Genomic DNA, 22254 nt, shown 5'->3' on the forward strand with positions numbered 1-22254 from the left:
CGATTTATCAACTGTTTTTCCCTCTCTGTTTTAGTTTTTTTCAATTTTATTTATAAGATGGCAATCACTCGTTCATCATCATCCCCTTCTCCAGTTCTCAAACAAAAGTCAAAAATGGGCAAGAAATCTTTGGCCAACAAATCCAAGGGTAAACGCCCGATCATTGAAGATTATGATTCTGATTTTGAAGCTCCAATGCCCAAGCGTGGGAGACCCCATTCTTCGAAGAAAACGAAGCTCAACTTGGAGGAGCACACGGTTCCAGAAATTTACGGGAAAAAAACTCTTGCATCTGTGAAGATCGAACTCGGAGTTGGTTTTTAGTTTCATTATCGTTTCCCCCTTTTCCTTCATTTACACTTTACCCAGATTTTGGCGTTTTTTTGTTCATTCTGCTTTGTGTAATTTTAGGGTTTCATTTGCACATTTCGTTTCATGTTTTTAAATTTTTTAGTTATTTATTGTTGGTTTTGAACATTTCATTTGGTTCTTCTCTGGGTGTTGTTCTTTAATTTGGTTTTGTTTTCTTTATTTTCAGTGTTTTTTGTGCTTATAGGTTCTGTGTTTTGTTTTCGTTTTTAGTGTTTTCAATCAGTCGTTTGTAGTTTCTTATAAGTTTTTTAATAGTTTGATAATGGTATGTTTGATGTGTTTTCGATTTTCATTAGGTTTAGTTGTTTGCTGTTATTTTTTAGGTTTCAAAACGATTTTCAAATCTTTGCTCTATATTTTTCTATAGTTGTATCTGTTTTGTAGTTTGTTTGTTGTTTGTATATAGTTTTATTGTTCTTTTCATACTGTATTTTTTGATTTCCTTTAGGGTTAGTTGTTTACTGTTTTTTTTACGTTTCAAAACGATTTCAGGTCTTTACTGTTTTTTCTGTGTAGTTGTATGTTATTGGTAGTTTGTTTGTAGTTTGTTTATAGTTGTATTTCAGTTTTTATACTGTTTTATTCACAATTTATAATTTATTGTGGCCATTTTCGTTATGTTGCAGGTTTGGGACTACAAATTTAGTCCTTCTGATTTTTATAGATCTAAGTGTGTATGCACCAGTGTTTATTCCGTGATAGATAATATTAAGAACACTTTATCTGTTAATTTGCTTTCTTTGTTTCGTCAAACTCAGTTTGGGCATTTTCTGGATATGCCTGAGTTTGTTTTTCATCCGCAAGTCGTACATAGTTTATTACTAAGGGAAGTTTTCCAGCCCAATCCTAAAGAGTTTTGGGCTAAGGTTGCTGGCCGTTGCATACGGTTTAATGCCGAAGAATTTTACTTGATTTCTGGATTAGATTGTTTCGGTGATTGCAACAAGTTGTTGTTTTCACAGGAAACAAATCGATTGGTAGAAACATGTTTCCGTGGTGTAAAAACTATTGACCACAAAGCCATCGAGGATGCTTTTTTGGGTAGTCGGTGGGGTTTGGATGAGTCTCTTGGTTTGAAAATGGTTGTTTTGTATTTCATTCAGTGTTTTCTTCTTAGCAATACTCTTGACAAAGAAGTGTCTAGGTTTGATCTAGATGTAGTGGATAGTGGTCGGTGGGACGAGTATTGTTGGGGTAGGGAATCATTTGAATTGACAATTGACTCATTCAAAGGTAGGATCCAGCATGGGATTATTATGAAAAATAGGAAGGCAGAGAAGGGAGGCCAATATGATGGCTGGTATAGGGCATTGGGATGTCCTTGGGTTTTCACGGTTTGGTTTTATGAATGCTGTCCTGCAATGGTGAACTCTTTCTGTAAGAGAGTTTCATCTTCTATTCCAAGGATTCTGAACTGGAGCAACACCATCGTCACCAAAAATCCAACTCTTCGAGACTTGAAGGGCAAGATTTTTGATTTACCTTTGGACAAGGTAATTTACAGTTTCTTTACTGTTTCTTTTCAGTTTTATTTATGTTGTTAATTTTTAGTTTTTCCAATTTTTTTAATTTTTTTCATATTATGTTTGATTATGTTGTTCAGTTGAAGATAAAAAACATGCGTCCTACTGATGAAGAGAGGCAGCAGCTTCAACTTGACGGTTTATTTCTCGATGAATCTATTAATGACCGTGGTGTAGCGAAGCAATCCTTTGAGGGTGGGTCATCTTCAAAGAAGTCTGATTCAGCAGATATTGATTGGATGAAATCTAAGTTGGAGATGGTCATTTCGAATCAATCATCATTGGCCGAGGACTTCATTTCATTGAGGTGTTTTGTTGATTTTAATTTCAAGTCCGTAATGACTGTAATTAAGGATATCCAGGAGAAGGTTAATGCCATTCATCGTCGTCCTTCTGATGAGGTATTTATTCATATTTTATTGTTTAGGTTTTTTCATATTTTTTTTAAAGTTTCTTTACTGTTTTATTTAAGTTTCATTTATGTTGGTTGATACAGGGAAAGTCATCGGATGAATTAGTAACTCAAGATTCTGATGATGATGTTGATGATGATGATGATGATGATGATGATGATGATGATGCCGAGAATGATGAGAAGCAATTGCCTGATCCAGAAAATATTGATTCCGACTCCGACGATTGTGGTGAGTTGGTTAAAGTTGGTGGGGATGCTAATGATGCTGACAAGGTTGTTACTGTTGTTCCCGCTGCTGATGTGAATCCATCTGAGGCTGTTGGAGGGAGTGAGAAAAATGTTAAGGATGTTGAGAAGCCAAAGGGCGATGAGTCTCGATTGAAGGGGGACGATTTCTTTGATGGGTTGAGCCAGCTTGAAATAGATGATGATCAAGTTGTGTTGGTTGGCTTGGAGGCTGTTGGTAAAATCCATGTAAGTTTATTTTTAATTGTTTTCAAGAAAACTAGGTTTCTTTTTGGTTGCTCAATAGTTTCTAGTCTGTTTTGCAACTGTTTCAATGCATTCTTTATTTTTTAGGTCCCCGCACCCAATCCAGATGTTGTTGGTCAAAAGTCAGATGCCCTTCATACTGATGAAGAAACTGAGGACACTGTCTCTGATACACCTCTGTTGGATAAGAGGAAGCGTGCTCCGGCCTTGAAATCTCCATTTGTTGATTTCGGGTCTGCTGATGTCGGGAGCACTCCAATGGAGCTTATGTCCTCAGGTTCTCAATCAGCTGGGGATGATAGGGATTTCAAAATGGTGACTTATGTGAAGGGCCTTTATGCTCTTAATGATGCGTTTGCTGATCCCGTATCTACCGAGATTGAGGCAAAATTTGACGCTTGGATTGGTGAAGGATTGCTTAAACATCCTAGGTGACTGTTTTTATTAAATCTGTTTTTGTATTATGTTTTATTTTTCAGTTTTATTCCTGTTTTAATGCTATTTTTTTGCTGTTTTTTTGTTGTTGTAGGCATTATAATTGTTATGAAGATGGCGCAAAGAAATTTACCCCGGGTTTTAGGCTAGGTGTTGATTATGTTGAGGATAAAACTTGGTTTTATCATTTGGCTACATGCGACATGTTTATGAACGACTCGGTAAAGTTTCCAATTTATATTGTAGTTATGATAGTTTGTTTTCAGTTGCTTTATAAATGTTTTTAAGTTTTGATACTGTATTACAGTTTTTTTACAGTTGTTCAACCTTTTCATTTGTGTTTCTGTGTTGTTTTTTTTCTCAGCATATGAACACCATATTCTATTACCTTCGGAAAAAAGGTAAATATTCTTCCGCTGTGACGTTGAATTTCGCAACTACTGATTGTCTCTTTGATGATTCCATCCAAGCTTTGTACCACAAGTATAACAAGGCCAAGTCAATGAAGACTAAGATGTCACACATTCACGCTGCCCACCCAATAGCGCATTACATCCGAGGTATGCGCATTCCCTGTTCCAAGCCTTGGTATGAAGCCGATCATGTGTTATTCATCATCAATTTAAGAAGGGAAAGTCATTGGGTGTTTGGGCGTCTTGACTTGAACGAAGGGATGTTGTTTCTGTACAATTCTTTGAGGACCGCGAAGATGAATGCTGCAGCTAGGAATGCCATGAAGGCTTATTCTGTGTTGCTGCCTTTGTTTTTCGATTTACTTGGGTTCTGGAAGAATAGGGCACAAGCTCCTGCCTCAGGTTCTGACCCTACAGCTCCCTTAAGAATCGTGGAGCTTAGTGGTCTTCCGTCTCAGCAGAAGAAGTGAGTGTTTCTTTTAAGTTTCTTTTATGTTGTTTTTTAGTTTCTAAACTGTTTACTTTTTCTTCTGTTTTTTATAGTGATTGCGGAGCATATGTTGCTGCCTTTGCTGAATTCTTTATCCACGGAAAGGATGTCCCTGCGGACTTTGACATCGAAGTTTATCGTACCCGACTTGCTTCACTTTTCTTCTCGTACGGCCAAAGGAAAATTGATGAAAGCATTGACAGCGAGGATGAGAAGCAAAACAAGTCTTCTAAGGCATCTAAATTGAAAAAATAGGATCTTTTAATTTGGTGACTCTTTTCTGTTATTTGTTGAATCTATTACCAGACAATATTTAGTGTTATTGGTTGAATGTAGGTATTATATTTGATTTTATACTATGTACCTGGTTTAAAACTTTTAGGATATTTGACATTTACTCCTTATAATATGTTTATTGTATAGGTTTGTATTTCCCAAAGTTGTTTGTTTTTTTAATTATTCAAGTTCTTATATACGGTCGCACAACTATGGAGAAACTATTAACCAACTGAATACAAACAATGTTTTTATTTTTTCTAAATTGTGCTATGAATGTATTTTTATTCTTCGTATTCCATTAATCATTTTCCTTTTATTTTAGTTATGTTTTATCAATTCTTGAATGACTGCCTTTAAAACTGTAAAGAAGAAGTCATTCCGGTACTTAATATTTTCAAAGGGTCACAACTGTAACAAAACGATTTTGAAACTATTAAAAAACTGTTTCAAATTTCATAAAAATGAAATCCCATGTATTTAGAACATCACAGATCAACCTGTTTGAATTTGCACACAAAATTAAACAATTCAAATATTTCATATGTATCTATTTTATTGCTTGATTGTTGCATGTCTTTCGATTGTGTCCGTGTTGTCCACATTTGCTGCACCTGTTATGTTTTTTTGTATCCCATTCAGATAAAAACCTTCGTTTCCTTGGTCTTCCAGATCTTATTTTTTGGTTTGGTGGCAGAACAATGATATCTTTTATGTTTTGTGGCACATCCCAAGTTGTGTGATTGTGTACCGGATATGTTGAGCCGCTGTATGTTTCAAGCCATGTTCGCGTGGTGTAATAACCTGAACAGTAGTTGTAAACATTCAAGTTCATCTCTTTTATAACAGCAAGCGCATGAGCACACGGTAACTCATCAAGTTGGAATCTGTTGCAACTGCATGTTTTCTCCTTGAGGTTGATGACCCATGATCTGGTTAGTTCAACTACTTCGAACATGGTCTCGTTTATTGGTTTTACCTGCGGATTAAGTGTAAAACTGTTAATATGTATAACAACGGCAAACAAACTATTAAGAAACTATAATGCAACTAAAATATTAAACATTTCATTACATTTTCTGTCAATGAGTCCACAAAGTTGTCGACTAATTTCTTCTCTGCTGTAGGTGTTAAAAATGTTGTTGTTTTCTGTGCTTTTTTCCTGTTTGTGTATGTCCATTGTTGAATCAATGCTCTCAATGACTCCATCAGTGTTGTGATTGGTAGCTCTCTAGCTGCCAAGTTTGCTGCATTTAGAGATTCAGCAATGTTTGAAGTCATAGTTGAATACCTGTTGTTTTTGCAGTGGTATCTTGACCATTTGTGGTATCCAACTTGTTGTAAATATGGTCTTACACGGATGTCCAAGCTGTCCAACTCGCTCATATGGTATTCAAATTTCCTCTCTGTGTATGCTCTGGCTGCAACGAAGAATGGTTTATCCAGCTTGCTTGCATTCTTCTTGAAGGTTGCTTTTAGGTTGCTTAACAGGTGGTATACACAATAGCAATGTGTGATTTCTGGAAATACTTGACAAGCTGCCTTACTTATGCTCTCATGTCTATCTGAGATCAAGCACTGTTCCTCTCTAATCCCATATGTTTCTCTCACTTTTGTGAAAAACCATTGCCATGAGTTGTTGTTTTCTGAATCCACAACAGAAAAAGCTAGTGGAAAAATGTGCCCATTTGCATCCTGTGTACAAGCAGAGAGCAATGTACCTCCATATGTTGATTTAAGGAAAGTTCCGTCAACAACTATTATAGGTTTGCATTTCTTCCATCCTTTTATTGATGCATCCAGTGCGACAAACAAGTACTTGAAGCTGTTGTCATCCTCTGTTTCCATGTGCACTATTGTTCTGGGATTAGTTTTTTGCAACATGTGCAAAAAACCGGGCAGCAACCTGTATGATTCGTTGGCTTTTCCTCGTAATTCTTCTTGCGCGTGCTCTTTGCTTCTCCATGCTTTCATGTAGTTCATTCTCACCCCATACTTGTGTTTCATTTCTCCTCTGATGTCTTGTGGCGTTTGAGTTGTTTTTATGTTGGTGAACCGTGGCTTGATGTAGTTTCCAATCAATTTCGTTGTAGCTTGTCTCTTGTCGGCAAATCTGATGTTTAGATCACAAGTGTGTATCACCTTTCTGTCGTACTTTCGAATGATGAATGACTTTGTTGGCCCGTTTCTGGATGCTGTTAGTGCCCACTTGCATTTTGGATCCAAACAACAAATCCTGTATGTTCTTGCACATGATTTTTTAACTCTGAATTGGAAGTTGTTCCTAATTGCATAGAAACCAAGCACACTCTGCAGTGTTTCTTTGTCTTTGTATATTTGTGCTTCTTCTATTTCAGGATGATGCGGATCTGTGATTAGTAGTTCGTCATAATCTGTGATTTCTGGTTCCTTTTTTCTGTTGTTTTCCAGTTGCTCAACCATCTCCTCTGCCACAAGTTTTGCATAGTCCATGAAGTCAAAACTTTCTCCCCCAAATTCCGGCACTGTAGCTTCAATTATATGTTGTTGATTTGTTGAGTCTTCTGTTGTTGCTGCATTGTATTCGATTGGTTGGAAGGCGCTTATATGTGTAATTAATGAATTGTCATTTCCCAAGAATGATGCATCGATGGTTGTTGTTGGGTTGTTGATGACATTCACACACATTGGGTATGTTGTGAAGTCGGGGTCTTTCAGTTTGAGTTGTATGTAGAAATGCAGGCTTTGATCATCATTTATCCTCAATGGTTGGTATCCTTCCTTCACTTGATATTTCAGTTGCAAAACAGTGTTTTCTTGGTTGCACTCCAGGACATCTTTCAGTTTCTGTTGCAAATCTTCATAGTTACAATTGGCTGAAATGTAATGTCCACTGGCTTCATAATTTTCATAATTCATTCGATCATCGAATTGTCCATTGTAGAAGACTAGGAATGGAATGTCTTTCCTTTCCTGTGTTTTTGCAATGGTTATTAGTCCGAGGCAACGAATTTTAAAACTGGTTTGATTCTGTTATGAAATAGAGTACAAACTTACTTCTATCTCTGTCCCTTTGTTCAAGCATTGTATTTCCTGTCCTGATTCCTGATTTTGCCATTTTTTTGTTGTTAATAAACTACAAAGAAACGAGAATAAAACTATTAAGAAACTTCATTTAAATTTTGGGAAACTAACCATTTCTCAAACTGTTCTGTCCTCTATCTTTTCCAAAATAAATTCCTACAAAAAAACATAATGAAACTATTATTAAATGATTATGCAACTGTAAACCAACTTAAAAACCACAATTCTATCCCCAAAATTACATAGTTCTTACTCATTGTCATTTTTCATCATGTTTATTCGAATGAGATCGATTTACAACTATTATAAAACTAATTTGCTACCATTAACATAAATCTTACCTTGTATATATGCTAGCTCTTGGTACTTGTCATTTGACACTTCTTCATGATTTCTAAACCATTTTAAAACAATAATGCAACTGTAAGCCAACGCAAAAAAAATTAAAATACCTTATTAGTATCACGTGGTTCCTTAATCAGAATCAGTTCTTGTTTATTGTTTTTACCATCTGAATTTCCTGTTGTACACCAGTGAATCAACCAGAATGCAATTGCAAATGACGTGTATCATTGTTGAAAAAAAATTTCAGTTCATACCTTTTTTTTTGGATTTGAGGGGGAGCTCCAGATCTGTTCAATACAGATTTACATTGCTTCAATCTGAATTTTCGACGCTCGTTTGAGTGATATTGCACTATAAAAACCGAAATCAAATGTTGAATTTCAGTTTCTCCACGGTTTTCCTGGTCTTTTTTTTTTTTAAATTTCTGTTTAGATCCTTGGATTTGTTCGTTTCCTATTGAAATTCGACGGAATTTACGGTTGTTTTACGTTCGATCTGGTTTCATTCTAGTTGCGTAGCCGACTGCATCGATGGAGGTTCATTCATCCTTTCCGTTTGTGACGTGCGGCTGAAGGTAAGGGCAAGTGGTATTTTTGTAATATTTTCAATTTGGGCTGTACAAAATGTTGATTGGGCCGGCCCACAGTATTGTTGTAATATTTTACCTTTTTTAGAATATTCCTGTTTTTTTCCCTTACTTTTAATTGTTAAAAATTATAAATTATATTATTTAGATATACATAAAAATAATCTTACCTAATAACTAATAATATTTTTTCTCTAATTTTTAATTGTACTACTTTTAAATAACGTAAAAAAAACTTAGCATAAAATTGAATATACGTGCTTTGCACGTAACCTTTTGCTAGTTTCATATAAAAAGTATTTTCTTAAAAGTATTTTATTGTAATTTTTATTTAAATATATTTAAAAATAATTAAAGATAATTTCTTAGTCACCCTTATAATTTTTTTTTTTTTTAAATGAAAGCAACACATATCGTTGCATTTTTTAAAATTTCTCAAATATTGAAAATTTTTAAAAAAATAATCCTTAAAGTTCTTTAACAAATAAAAAAAATTAGATTTTTTTTTTATTTTAAATTATTAATTTTAGTTGAATATATATAATATTATTATATATAAAAAATTATTCCATTTTTTATTTTGAAATAAAATGAAAATAGCAAACACATGATTTGTTAATATATACACACATCTAAATATTACCAGATGAAAGTTATGTGGCGAGCAACGTAAATATTAGTTTTATTTAAGTTTTAGTGATTTTTTTAAAAAAATTCCATAACTAATTGTAAATTATTTTTTAAAAGATTTGTTTTATAAAAGTAAACTTGTTAAGAATGCCATAATTGTATATATAAACCTATGATGTACACATTGTTATTAATAATACTAAAAAATTAGTAATATTAGAAATTAAAATAAATAACCTATATAAAATTGAAAAATTGTAAGAAAAAAGAATGACTAACATGTTAAATTAGAAGAAAAATTCTTTTAAAGAAGAAGAATAAAATTTGCATAAAATAATAAATAAAAAATATTCTGAAAAAGAAATTTTACAAAAATAATAAATAAATACTGTAGGAATTAAAAGTAAAATTAATATATAAAATATGAGAAATAATTAAAATTAAATAATTAATTAATATAAATTAAAAAGTTGAATTATAAGAATAAATAATTGAGTAATAATAATAATAATAATAAATGAGAGCTGGCTTTTGTGGGTATGAAGATGAGTTTTTGAAAAGGAATGAAACCATTCAGAGATTGTTGTTGTTGGGGAGGTGTAGAGGTGGTCTCAGAGACCTGTAAATACCGTCTCTTCCATATCTAGATTTCTCCATTGTAGGGTAGTATATCAAATTTAACAAAATGACCCGTAAAAAGAGACTCATAAATAAACAGAGAACAAAACCAAAAGTAAAAAAGAAATCATAAAATAAAAAGAAGCAAATAAACATTTAAACCCACAGAAAGGCTACTTTTTGCTTTCATTAGAAAAAGAAAGCTAGAAAAACGATGGTCATACAATTATATACACACCACTAATCTACCATAAATAATTCACCCACTAAATCTCATAAACTAAAAATTCAGTTATATTGCTACATTTTATATAAAATATATATATTTTACATTTTATTACTCAATAAGTACAATATCTATTCTATATAAAGTGTGCCTATATAACTAAAATTCTTGATTTTTGAGAAATTTATGGGTGACTTTTAATTTTTATTTAATAAAATAATTAAATATTATTTATATATAATAAAATAATAATAAAACAAATCCCATCAATATTTGAACTGATATTTGGGTGATTTTTAATTTTTATTTAATAAAATAATAAAATATTATTTATATATAATAAAATAATAATAAAACAAATTCCATTAATATTTGAAATGATATTTGATGCTAAATATTCGAGAATCACAACACACTTAAAAAAAAACAACCCGGGATTTGATACTCTGAGACTCTTTTTTTTTAAAAAAAAGTAATATGCTCATCAAATTTGTATTTATTTTTAAACATGGTGGAAAAATGAATTATCTTTCATATTATTCAACAGAGTAAAACAAGTTTTATATTGGTTTACTATTCAACAACCTTGTCAAGAATTCTTGTAAGTTGTAACCACAAAATTGCCAGGTCAAACCAACACTTTCATTGCAATATTCACAGACTAACTACAAAATTATTTCATAGCATTTACAGAACCGCACACCCCCAATCATCTTTAATATGGACGTATCAGAAGCCAGATCATTAACCTAAATTGGTTAGTTCTATTATGTTTTGGAACAAATCGTCTATAATATAAAAAACCCATCATACTTGTATCTTGAAACATTCTTCAGGAACCAAGATTTTAAAACACAATTGTTACCTCCTTAAGGTCAACCCACTCCCAAGTCTCATTTGTTGTATTTGTATCATAGACCAAAGCATGTCGGCCCTGTAAATAATAAGAAAATCAAACGTGGTTTAAATCTCAAGGCAATACAGCCTTTTCCGTTAAATCTCAAAGATACATAAATATAAAAGATAAAAAAGCCAATCTAAGAAGTGGGTGCCACGTTAAAGCTAAGGAAACATTAAGCAACTGTTAGGCTTATTTTACAATTTATGGTGTTTTAAAAGAACATATCGAAACAGAAACACATAAAAAAACCTCCACATCATTTAATTTTTTTTTAAGGTAGTGTTCAACTAGGAGATCTAACGAGTTTCGCCCCTTCGCTAATGGTTTCTAAGAGTTCAAATTCCAGTATTGTATAAATCTTCAATTTGTTCTATTTCTTATATTAAATGAAATTTTGCTACTTTTTTTTTTTAATTTACAACTTTATTGTTTATATATTATTAGGGACATTCATGGAAATTAGGGTTTCTTTGAAATATACAATTAATGAGCATTACTTTTTGATCATAGTGTGTTTTCCATGACTGAAAACCTCAATAATCTCTATCTTTTGATATCAAATAAAATAAAATTATCATGATGTATACATTATGGTTATTTAATGAGTAATTAGTGTGTTGAAATTGTTAAGCTGATATTTAGAATTGTTTATAATTGAATTGTTTCTTTGTCAAAATAAATATTAAGTATATTAATATGTTTATAAGTTTATCTATTTTCTCTTAGATCAATTATGCTCATATAGCAGTAGAATCATACTCATATAGACATGTTATTTTCATTTTGTAATTTAGATCTTCTTAGTCATTATTTAGTTCACTTAAACCTTTTCCGATTATGCTAACTGAAGTTTTGTTTCTTTTAGGTACTTCATTACAAAGATCTGTATTACATGTATTGTTTATTTTTGACTATGAGGAGGTGGATTTCTTTATTGGGAAACATATAGCGTGACAAATTATTGTTCATATATTTAATAATTCTTTTTGATTAATGAGATTCATATATATAAATGTGTATATTGAATTCTTTATTCAAATAATTATTTTTGATTTTTACGTGATTATTTATTGTTCTTTATTCAAATAATCTCACCTAATAACTAATAATGTTTTTTCTTTAATTTTTTTATTGTATCACTTTCAAATAACATAGAAAAAAACTAGCATAAAATTTAGTATACGTGGCTCGCACGTAGTTTTTGCTAGTATACATATATTTATATAATTTATAAAAGTTGAATAACGGGGCTTAGTTCCCGTGTTAACAAATAAAGAAATAGCCTTTGACGGGAGTGATCAGTGGAAGAGGAGAGTGACGTGAGATTTATGGAGAAAATCGCGCGTCTAAATTCAAATCCATTCTCATTAATATAAATATTATTAGTTTACCGAACCCTAGATTTTAGGGAACTTTTCAATAATATACATTATTTATAAATTATTTACAATAATAACGTTACCTAAAATAATTGAAACAATTAACGGTGACACCTCAGCATAAATAACCAAAACCATAAATTAAACATGCCTATGTCTAAACCATTTTTATCAACTAAATAAGAAAAGAAATTAAACCTGACAACTCACATTCTCCCATATCAATCCTTATTGGTATCATTAGTAATTATGTTATTTTTTCTTTACATATTTCAAAACTATTTAAAAAACTAATAAATTACAAGTAAAAAAATTCACACAACATTTTAATTAAATTTATAGACATTTAAGTTATCAATTAATTATTTTAAAGTTACAGTATGATACCATAATGTTACTTAAAATATATTTTTAACAACTATAATTTTGTTCTTTTCAAAAAATAAAATAAAATAAAATAAATAACTATAATTTTGTTATAAACATTAAACACATCATTACTCAGTTTCGCTTAAAAATATATATTATTGTAATCTACTCTTCTATGAACATTTCAAAATGTGAAAAATATATGTTTTTTTTGCTATTTCTAGAATCAAAAAAACCATTAGATTACTCATGATATCAATCATAGATTAATTAATTTGTTATTTTATAGACACACATTGTGTTTGAAATAAAAAATAAATTATTGTTACAATATATGAAAAATAGACTAATAAATTTATTGGCGTATGTTTGATTATAGTTTACTATGTATTGAAAAAAATAAAATGTAGTTCTAACAAATAGAATCTACTAAGTTTATTGACATATATAATGGTAGATTATATGAAATGAACTGAATTATTATTCCAATAATATACGAAAAGAAAAATAAAATTTATTTCAATATGCTAAAATAAACTAATAGATTTATTAGCATATACGATAATAGACTATACGAAAAGGTTACTGTGTAAACAAAAAATGAAAATATATTTTAATATGTCAAAATAAACTAAAAAGTTTATTTAGCATATATGAGTATAGGCATATATGCCAAATAAACTTAAGGAAGCAAGCGAATTTCATCATATTTAAATCTTTGACAAGCGCATATATTCTTATCCAAGTTTACTATATAAGACATGTTACATATATACACGTACTTTGTATACAATTAAATTTGATGTCTCAACTTGAAAAAAAAAATAGACTAATTAGTTTGTTATTTTATAGGCACACATTGTGCTTTAAACAAAAAATGAATTGTTGTTCCAATATACACGAAAAATAGACTAATGGGTTTCTTGGCGAATATCATTATGTTTCTATTATATAGTTTATTCTGTATTGGAAAAAAAAAAAAATATTGTTCCCCCAACAAACGATAACTAGTAGGTTTATTAACATATATAATTGTAGGCTATATGAAATGAAATAAAAATTGTTGTTCCAATATACAAAAGAAAAATAAAATTTTTTTTAATATGCAAAAATAAACTAATAGATTTATTAGCATAACTATAATAGTATGTTTTCTGTATGAATTACTTTTTATGATCTATGTTTCTTTTATATATCAGTTTTGTAAACCAATATCATGAATATATTCAATATTTAGTTTGAAAATAAAAAGAAAATTATAAACACCATTAATAATTAAGCATATCAGCTTTTAAAAATGTTGATTGTGAACATCTAACTTGATATAAAGGCAACAAAAAATAATAAAATTTTAAGGTATGCTATTATCAACTAATCAATTACTTTAACGTATGCTTAGTATCTTGAAAAGTAAAATCGGGTAACAATAGAAAATTATGTTTGCAAATTATTAAAGTTATATTAACAAAATTATATTATTTTAAAAAGTTTATTAATTATTATTTTTGTTTCGTAAACTAATCAGTTTGTATATTAATGTATTTTAAAATACATGTAGTTACAATATTATATTAATATCATATATATCAGATATATGAAAGGTAACTAATTAGTAATTTATTTATGAAATGTCACTTTTTTTTTTCATTTAATGTGTATAAAATTATTTTATATGTATATTTGAATTATGTGTAAACTAATTATTTTGTATAATGGTGTAACTCTTAATCTCAAATACCGGTATAGCCAAAATTATTTTTTTAAAAACTACAGAAGAAAAAGAAAAAAAAAATAATAGATACACTTTACACAAAAAGAACTCAAGACCAACAAAAAGCCTTTAAGTTGAGATCAATTAAGAGAGAGAAGGAATATACTCACGTGTGTGTTATAACTTGAAACTCAATACTTTAATTTACTACGTAATATATAGTTATATATTTTTGAAATTACGTTATATTTTTTTGACTAACGACATTTCTATAAATTAGATCATAATTTAGTGTGTAGATGTAATTTTCCCTAGATTTTATTTATCAACAATCCCATCCCATTCCCACACCTGGCCAGGCCTTCCGGCGAGATGATCCCCTAACTTATTGGATTGCATGTGATTTCTTTAACCATTTTCCTTTGCTACGCTTCTTTCTCTCTCTGTCTCTATGATTCATGCCCTTGCTGTTTTTGCTTTGTAGAATCAAAAACAATGGCTGCCCCGAGGAGTAGCTCCACACTGGGAGCTATTCCAGAAGATTCTACAAAATCAATGGCTGGTCCGAGGAGTAGCCCGAGACTGCGAACTATACCAGAAGATTCTACAAAATCAATGGCTGGTCCGAGGAGTAGCCCGAGACTGCGAACTATTCCAGAGGATTCTACAAAATCAATGGCTAGGCCGAGGAGTAGCCCGAGACTGCGAACTATACCAGAAGATTCTACAAAATCAATGGCTGGTCCGAGGAGTAGCCCGAGACTGCGAAACATTTCGGAAGATTCTACAAAATCTATGGATAGTCCGAGGAGTAGCCCGAGACTGCGAACTATTCCAGAGGATTATACAAAATCAATGGCTGGTCCGAGGAGGAGCCCGAGACTGCGAACTATTCCAGAGGATTATACAAAATCAATGGCTGGTCCGAGGAGGAGCCCGAGACTGCGAACTATTCCAGAGGATTCTACAAAATCAATGGCTGGCCAGACGAGTATCCCGAGACTGCGAAATATTTCGGAAGATTCTACAAAATCAATGGCTAGTCCGAGGAGTAGCCCGAGACTGCGAAATATTTCGGAAGATTCTACAAAATCAATGGCTAGTCCGAGGAGTAGCCCGAGACTGCGACATATTTCAGAAGATTCTGCAAAATCAATGGCTAGCCCGAGGAGTAGCCCCAGACTGCAAACTATTCCAGAAGATAAAAGGCCGTACTATGGCAGTCACACCAGGAAAAGGACGCCTCCCAATGCAGATGATACTACACCTATCTCCAAAATGCCTAAATTGAACAAATGCAAGTCTGTCAAAGCCAAAAACTCACATTATGATTCTGATCATTCCAATCAAAATGGTGTCATTTTGGATGACGGTCAATCGCTGGTTCAGCCGGCTACTTCTCTGAAAGATGAGACTAATGATGCACACTTTGCTGCAAGAGTCAAAGAGTCGTTGAGACTTTTCAATTTGTTGCACCTCCAATTTGTTCAGGTTACAAATCTTCTCCTTTATCGATCATGAAATGTATGTAAATATACCTCCAAGTAGCTAATATTATTTGATTGATAATGTATGTTTATTGCTCACCTGCAGGAAGAGGAGACTAGATGCAAGAAGGAACAGGTTTTTCTTTTTGACCCCTCATCAACCAACTTTTTTTTTAACATGATACTGTGTTTAGTTATTCTTTAGTCTGATGCTTTCCTTATTATAGACTTATAGTTGTGCACTTATATCTCTAAATTAGATGGTTTGATTCTATGTTTGGCTGTTATGAAGAAAAGTAAACAGATGGGAGAGATTGAGTTATACCTTGAATGATGTAAGTGTGGCTTTCTTAGATAGTCATGTAAATTTTGTTCAAAAGATGGGAGGGGATTTCTGGAGATTCACAATTTGGATTAGAGAATTGGCTACTTAAGAAAATGATTTACGTTAAATTTTGAATGTTGGGTAACTTATATTCTTAAAGAGTCGGATCTTTCAGCTTTGAACCCTCATCTAGTTTTTTATTTGTCTGTACTTTATTTTGATTGATAAGAAAAAAGCCTTTTGAAGCTATAATGCATTTTGCAACGAGGTTTATACGGCAGGTGCTTTCAAATTCATCTTTCAAATTGGAAATTAGATGATAACAATTTCTTCATTTTGATGTTCATTGTCATCTGGGAACATTGGTTGACCTTCACCATATTATTATAAATGTTAATCCATGCAAATATTTGCAGAATGACGGGGAACCTCAAGGCAATGTTAGGAGGCGACCTGATTTGAAGGTGATCTCTGAGGTAAGTTATCAGTACAAAAGCTATACTTCTAAGACAACATTTTCATTGTAGAGGTTCTATGTCTTTTTTCCCAATCACTTGTCTACATGAAGCATTTGATGTTCTGCCTGGTCGAAATCATTGCTCTGCAGTCACATCTCATTTTTGTTTTTAGCTATATTTTTTTGAAAAGGCATCTATGCTCCCCTTCATAATAATTAGCTCTGTGGAATCTTGTTCTTCTTTGGAGTTGTATGTAGGAAATTGATTATGCATGAGTATTGTAGTATAACTTTTTCTGAATGCCTCCTATAGTTCTCTGTCTCTCTCTCTCTGAAATTGCTTTGGAGTTCTGCGCTGTTAATTTATTGTTTTGGTTTAACTAGAATTTGGTCTTTTCTGCCTTTGAGTATTAGACATAATTTACCTTTTTCATGTTCATATGCTAGATGTTCAAAAAGAGAACTTTGAAACCTGAAAGAACATTTGGTCATATACCAGGTTGGTCAAATACATTTTTGTTGCTTGGATTATGTTATCTAGATTATAATCTGTTTGTGGGCGATTTGCATGCTCATTCTTCCTATTAGTAATAATAGTGCAATTCAAAATCACTTCTCTAGCCATCTTAATTTCTTAAGTTATAATTATGCAGGTATTGAGGTGGGGCGTCAATTTTTCTCTCGGTCTGAGATGGTTGTTGTTGGACTTCATGGGCACTGGTTAAGGGGAATTGATTATATGGGGGATTCTAATGGCCAGGTACTGCTGCTGTATCTAAACATTATCAGTAGAAACGATTAATATTCTTGTCTTATTCATTATTATGATATTTTTCCTTGCAATTACTTTATTGTAAGTAAGAAAGTACCTATTTTTACTTTTTTAACTTTTATTTTATAAGATAATTTTGTTACTCAGAAAAGAGTTTTAGACTTGTATTTGCATTCATCATTGATGTCATAACTTGCAAGAAGTCCTATTTAGTACTTTCTTCCCTATAATGCAGATGCTCTTAGAAGGAATAAAAAAAGCTTAAAAAGTGAGTCTATTTTGGATGGGACCCGCCAATTTAAGTGCGAGATTAGTGATATCACATCTTTTATTGGTACAACTTGTCTCACGTAAATGAGACTACTTTTGGGGAATTGACTATTTTACACAATCTCCAAACATGGGACTTAGGATAAATAATATGATTTCAATCCTAATGTCATGCAACTTCAATTAGATTGATTGTTTCCGATGTAATCATGTAAACAACTTTGTGCATAGACTGTGCCATATGTGGCCCGGGAGAAGCTGAAAATGTGATTATTTTGTTGTGTATCGATATGTTTTCTGTGACTATTTAACTATTTACTGTAGTCTTCTTTTTTTTTTTTTTCCGACTGGACCTGACATGTGTCCTGAATGGTTGGACGCTCCAAACTTCTCTGTCAAACTCAATATCTACCTTTAAATAACTTCTGAAATTTACAGTTCCCAACTTTTTGCTTAATGCCAGTGTTTTGTTGAGACTAACAACATTATTGTTCTTTTCAGCGTTCAACATTTTGAAACTAAATTCTTGCATTGTTGGTTTTATTTTCTTGTTAGCATACAACATTCTGAAGCTAAATTCTTAATAGTGGTCATGCTCTTCCATTGGATTGAAAAATGATGATAGCAACATCTATATTGAGTCAATCAGTTAGTCCCAATGACAAGTCAGGGTGGGATTGTTTGATAATTTGATTATTATTTTTTTAGTCTGTGTTAAGGTGTCTTTTCTTTTTTTGGACGAGATGTTAAGGTGTCTTTTTGTGTTGACTTCTAAAAAAAATAATCAGACTGAAAATCTGTATGCTAATCTTAACACTTCAGGACAAGTTTAAAAACTATATCTTTCCACTTGCATTAGCAATCGTGCTGTCTGGCCAATACGAAGATGATGTTGATGAATCTGAAGAAGTTGTATATACAGGTGAAGGTGGAAATGATTTACTTGGTAAGAAGCGCCAAATTAAAGATCAGGAACTAAAGCATGGTAATCTGGCTCTTAAGGTGTGACCTGGAAAATTCTGTCTCCATTTATTTGAATTGTTTTTTGTTGCCTTTAATGTTTATGCTTTCCTAAATTTCTGTTGAGAAACATCACAGCATCTGCTATATATCAACGAGTTCATAACATATCTTTTTTCTGTTGCAGTGAATTACTAACTGGTTACTTTCGCTGTGTCTTTTTTAATCATTGTGCAGAATAATATGGAGCAATCCATACCCGTCAGAGTTGTTCGTGGACATAAATGTCAGGCTAGTTACAGTAACAAGGTTTATACATATGATGGTTTGTACAAGGTCCGCTGCTCTATTATGATAATATATATATATATTTTGGTTTGGCTTTCTTCAGTTTCCTTCACCTAGTTGAATAGTTGAATAGTTCGAGCTGCATTGTTATTCTCTGTAGCGATGCATTGATTCAGCATAGTGTGGTTTAGAGAACATGTCTGTAATCTGTCTTAGTGCCAGAATAAAGGGGTTGAAAACAAAGGAAAAGTTGGTAAAACAAAATAGTATCTTTTCTCTTCTTCTATGTATAAAAATAGGAAATGGGAAGATATAAAAGGAGAAATTGTAACCGATTTCATAAACAAGCAATGTAGATACACTGCACGGTTAAGTGCCTTTGTTATAACAATTTTATATGCTGAATTTTGAGCTTTTTCATAATTATGGTGCTACTACAATGGATGAAATAAATTATTCCATGAACTTACCATGAATTGAAAGTTCGAGTTTGTTTATTATTTTATGTTCTGCTAGGTTGTTCAATTCTGGGCTGAGAAAGGCACTGCTGGCTTTACTGTTTATAAATACAGGTTGAAGCGATTTTCAAATCAACCTGAATTGATCACAAATCAGGTTATTAGATCTTATTATTTCCAAAATATTTACTTTTTTTTGCGTTTACTGTCAAATAAATTGAACCATAAGCTCTCATTTACTTTGTTTGCAAGTTTTCTCCATAAACATATGATGCGGTTTACTTTTGACAAAGGTAGATGAAGACAAAATATTTGAAGGGTTGATATAATTTTCAGGTCCATTTTATAGGCGGGAGAGATCATAAAGCTCAGTCTGTAATACCTGGGTATGAAATCAGTTGTCATGATCACAAATAAGCTTTGGTTTTTGTATGTGCCCATTCATAAATGTTAATGCCAATGTGTTATTTTCTCAGGTTGGTCTGCAAGGACATTAGTAATGGTCAAGAAAGTAAACCTATCCCTGTTACCAATGTAATTGATGATCCACCTTCAGCACCAGAAGGTGAGAGCCAAATCGTTCGAGGATTTTTTGTACATGAGTTTGTTACTTTGTTTCATTTTTTTTGAAGTGTTACTTTGTTTTAGTGAGTGTGAAGAATATTGTGGGTTCAAAACTTTATTTATTTCTTGGTGTGGTGGGTGGCATCATGTAGGCTTTACATATATTAAATCTATTCAAGTAGCGGATAACATTAAAGTCCCATCAAATGGTCCTGGATGCAATTGCAAAGAGAAATGTACTAATCCAAAGACTTGTTCTTGTGCTCGACTAAATAACAACGACTTTCCTTATGTCAGTCAAGATGGTGGCAGGTTAAGATTTAATCATCAATTTTGCAGCAAATAAATAATAAGCTGTATTGTGAACACTATTATGTAGTCTTTGAATACAAACAATGTCTAGTTGCATTGACAAGCAGACATCACGAGTTAAATTATTCATTTATTGCATTACTTTTCAGTTCCTCCTTTTTGGCCTCATAAATTTAGTTTGTTCTGTTTTATTTATTTGTTTCCCTATTCAATTGCATTTTTCTTCTTAATGCAAAATTCACCAATTGATTTGTTCTCCCATTTTAGATTGGTCGAACCTATGGATGTTGTTTTTGAGTGCGGACCACAATGTCAATGTGGACCTAAATGTGTAAATCGAACATCCATGCGGGAATTAAAGCATCGACTTGAGGTGTTTGTCACCCTTTTTGAACCTTTGAATTCCCATTTGACATATTATGTAATTTAACTGCTTTTTTTTTTTACAGGTCTATCGAACTCCAAAAAAAGGTTGGGCTGTTAGGTCATGGGATTATATTCTTCCAGGTTCGCCAGTATGTGAATACGTTGGAGTTATTAGGAGGAGTGATGAATTAGACAATGTCTCTGAGAATGACTACATATTTGAAATTGATGGCTGGCAAACCATCAATGAGATGGAGGGGCGAGAGGTATAGTTACCATCAAATGAAGTTTATGGGATCTTGCTCTATTGTTGACCAACTTATAATCTCATCTCAACTTTACTCTTTTTGGGATTGACATGGTTTGCAAATAAACTTCAGATTATTTGGAAAAGTTTATGGTTTGTTTGTTTTATGTATATTATTATTGGCAGAGGCGATTGCGTGATGTATCTCTCCCACAAAATCACACTGTCAGAAGAAAAGGGAAGATATCAGAATGTGCACCCGAATTTTCCATCGATGCAGGTTCCTTTGGAAATGTTGCTAGATTTATCAATCATAGCTGTGAGCCTAACCTCTTTGTTCAGTGTGTTTTGAACTCTCACCATGACCTTAGACTTGCTCGAGTCGTGTTATTTGCTGCAGATAGCATCCCCCCTATGCAGGTGAGGGACTCTTGTGTTTTCATTAGTTTCCTCTTAGCAGCAGCAAATGTATCCAACACATTTTTTACTAAACTAATTACTGATTTTTTTCTCTTGAACTATTATGTTATGCCATTAGCATTCTTAGCTAACCAAATGTGATTAATTTTGTGATAACAGGAACTTACATATGACTATGGTTATATACTTGATAGCGTTGTTGGTCCTAATGGGAAGATAAAGAAGTCGCCTTGCTACTGCGGTGAACCTGACTGTCGAAAGCGGTTGTACTAGACAACAAGAATTATCTGCATTTTGGTTAGGTTTGCATCCCTTAGAAGCAATTTTTTTGTCTATATCGTTAAGTGGGAGCCATATTTATTCTAATAGAAATCAATTTTAAATTCTTGATTATGATTTTGCCACATATTTTGCCACATACTTTCAACTAGTGTTGATCTTAAGTTAGCATTTTATACATGAAAAATTGTAATTGGCTGGGTGGTAGCTGGTGCTATTCATCTTAGAATTATGCCTATTGTCATGATTTGGTCTCTAAAATTCTCATTTGTTCTGTGTATCCTCATAATATAGAGGAAGTTTTAATAGTTACATCAAATATGTAATTATGATTACATTTATTTTTAGTCATTAAATAATGATTGTGATTAATTTAGAAATTAAAATAAGTAAATAAATAAATAATTTATAACCTAATAGTAATCTAATATTTTTTTATAAAATTTTAATTAAAATCAAATTACTAATAATTATTTATTTTTTTGTAATTTGTTACTAATAAGGATCTTTAGCAATTAATTTTTTCACTTTTAAATTATTGAAATATTTGTAATAAATTTTTTTATAATTTAAAATTATTACACACAAAACCTTAATTAATAAAAAATAGTAAAAATAATCTCTATTTAAATATAGGGGTTTTTTCATTTTTACACTTCAAAACATTTTTTTTTATTTGCATTTTTACGGAATTCTACATAGAAACTCATATTGCAACTAGCGCTGCAACCTAATTTGCAACAAAAAATCGTATAGAAATTCCTATTGCAACTAGCGCTGCAACCACTTTAGAAACCTAAATTGT

At 31.9% G+C, this 22254-nt stretch overlaps 3 protein-coding genes across 4 annotated transcripts; all 3 read left to right on the forward strand.

The window, feature by feature from the left end:
- Positions 1–325: 325 nt before the first annotated feature.
- Positions 326–2871, forward strand: LOC133036670 (uncharacterized). Its single transcript, XM_061113302.1, has 2 exons — positions 326–1865; positions 1976–2871. The coding sequence occupies exons 1-2, from the start codon at positions 990–992 to the stop codon at positions 2384–2386; spliced, it is 1287 nt and encodes a 428-aa protein (XP_060969285.1). The 5' UTR covers positions 326–989; the 3' UTR covers positions 2387–2871.
- A 16-nt stretch (positions 2872–2887) lies between these two features.
- On the forward strand, positions 2888–5415 carry LOC133036671 (uncharacterized). 2 transcript variants are annotated; one of them, XM_061113304.1, is made up of 3 exons: positions 2888–3458; positions 3602–4116; positions 4194–5415. In XM_061113304.1, exons 1-3 carry the CDS (start codon positions 3441–3443, stop codon positions 4393–4395), a joined length of 735 nt encoding a protein of 244 aa, XP_060969287.1. In that variant the 5' UTR covers positions 2888–3440; the 3' UTR covers positions 4396–5415. The 2 variants fall into 2 exon arrangements, with proteins under 2 accessions (XP_060969287.1, XP_060969286.1); XM_061113303.1 differs by having other exon boundaries at positions 2888–4116.
- A 9138-nt stretch (positions 5416–14553) lies between these two features.
- LOC115723724 (histone-lysine N-methyltransferase, H3 lysine-9 specific SUVH4) lies at positions 14554–21710 on the forward strand. The gene is made up of 16 exons (XM_061113306.1): positions 14554–14643; positions 14729–15735; positions 15838–15867; positions 16473–16532; positions 16961–17012; positions 17167–17273; positions 18378–18557; positions 18753–18851; positions 19320–19418; positions 19598–19647; positions 19738–19826; positions 19978–20137; positions 20405–20510; positions 20587–20769; positions 20937–21170; positions 21330–21710. The coding sequence occupies exons 2-16, from the start codon at positions 14740–14742 to the stop codon at positions 21441–21443; spliced, it is 2559 nt and encodes an 852-aa protein (XP_060969289.1). The 5' UTR covers positions 14554–14643; positions 14729–14739; the 3' UTR covers positions 21444–21710.
- Positions 21711–22254: the final 544 nt, after the last annotated feature.

This window comes from Cannabis sativa, chromosome 4 (assembly GCF_029168945.1).
Source record: "Cannabis sativa cultivar Pink pepper isolate KNU-18-1 chromosome 4, ASM2916894v1, whole genome shotgun sequence".
Taxonomy (NCBI): Eukaryota; Viridiplantae; Streptophyta; class Magnoliopsida; order Rosales; family Cannabaceae; genus Cannabis; species Cannabis sativa.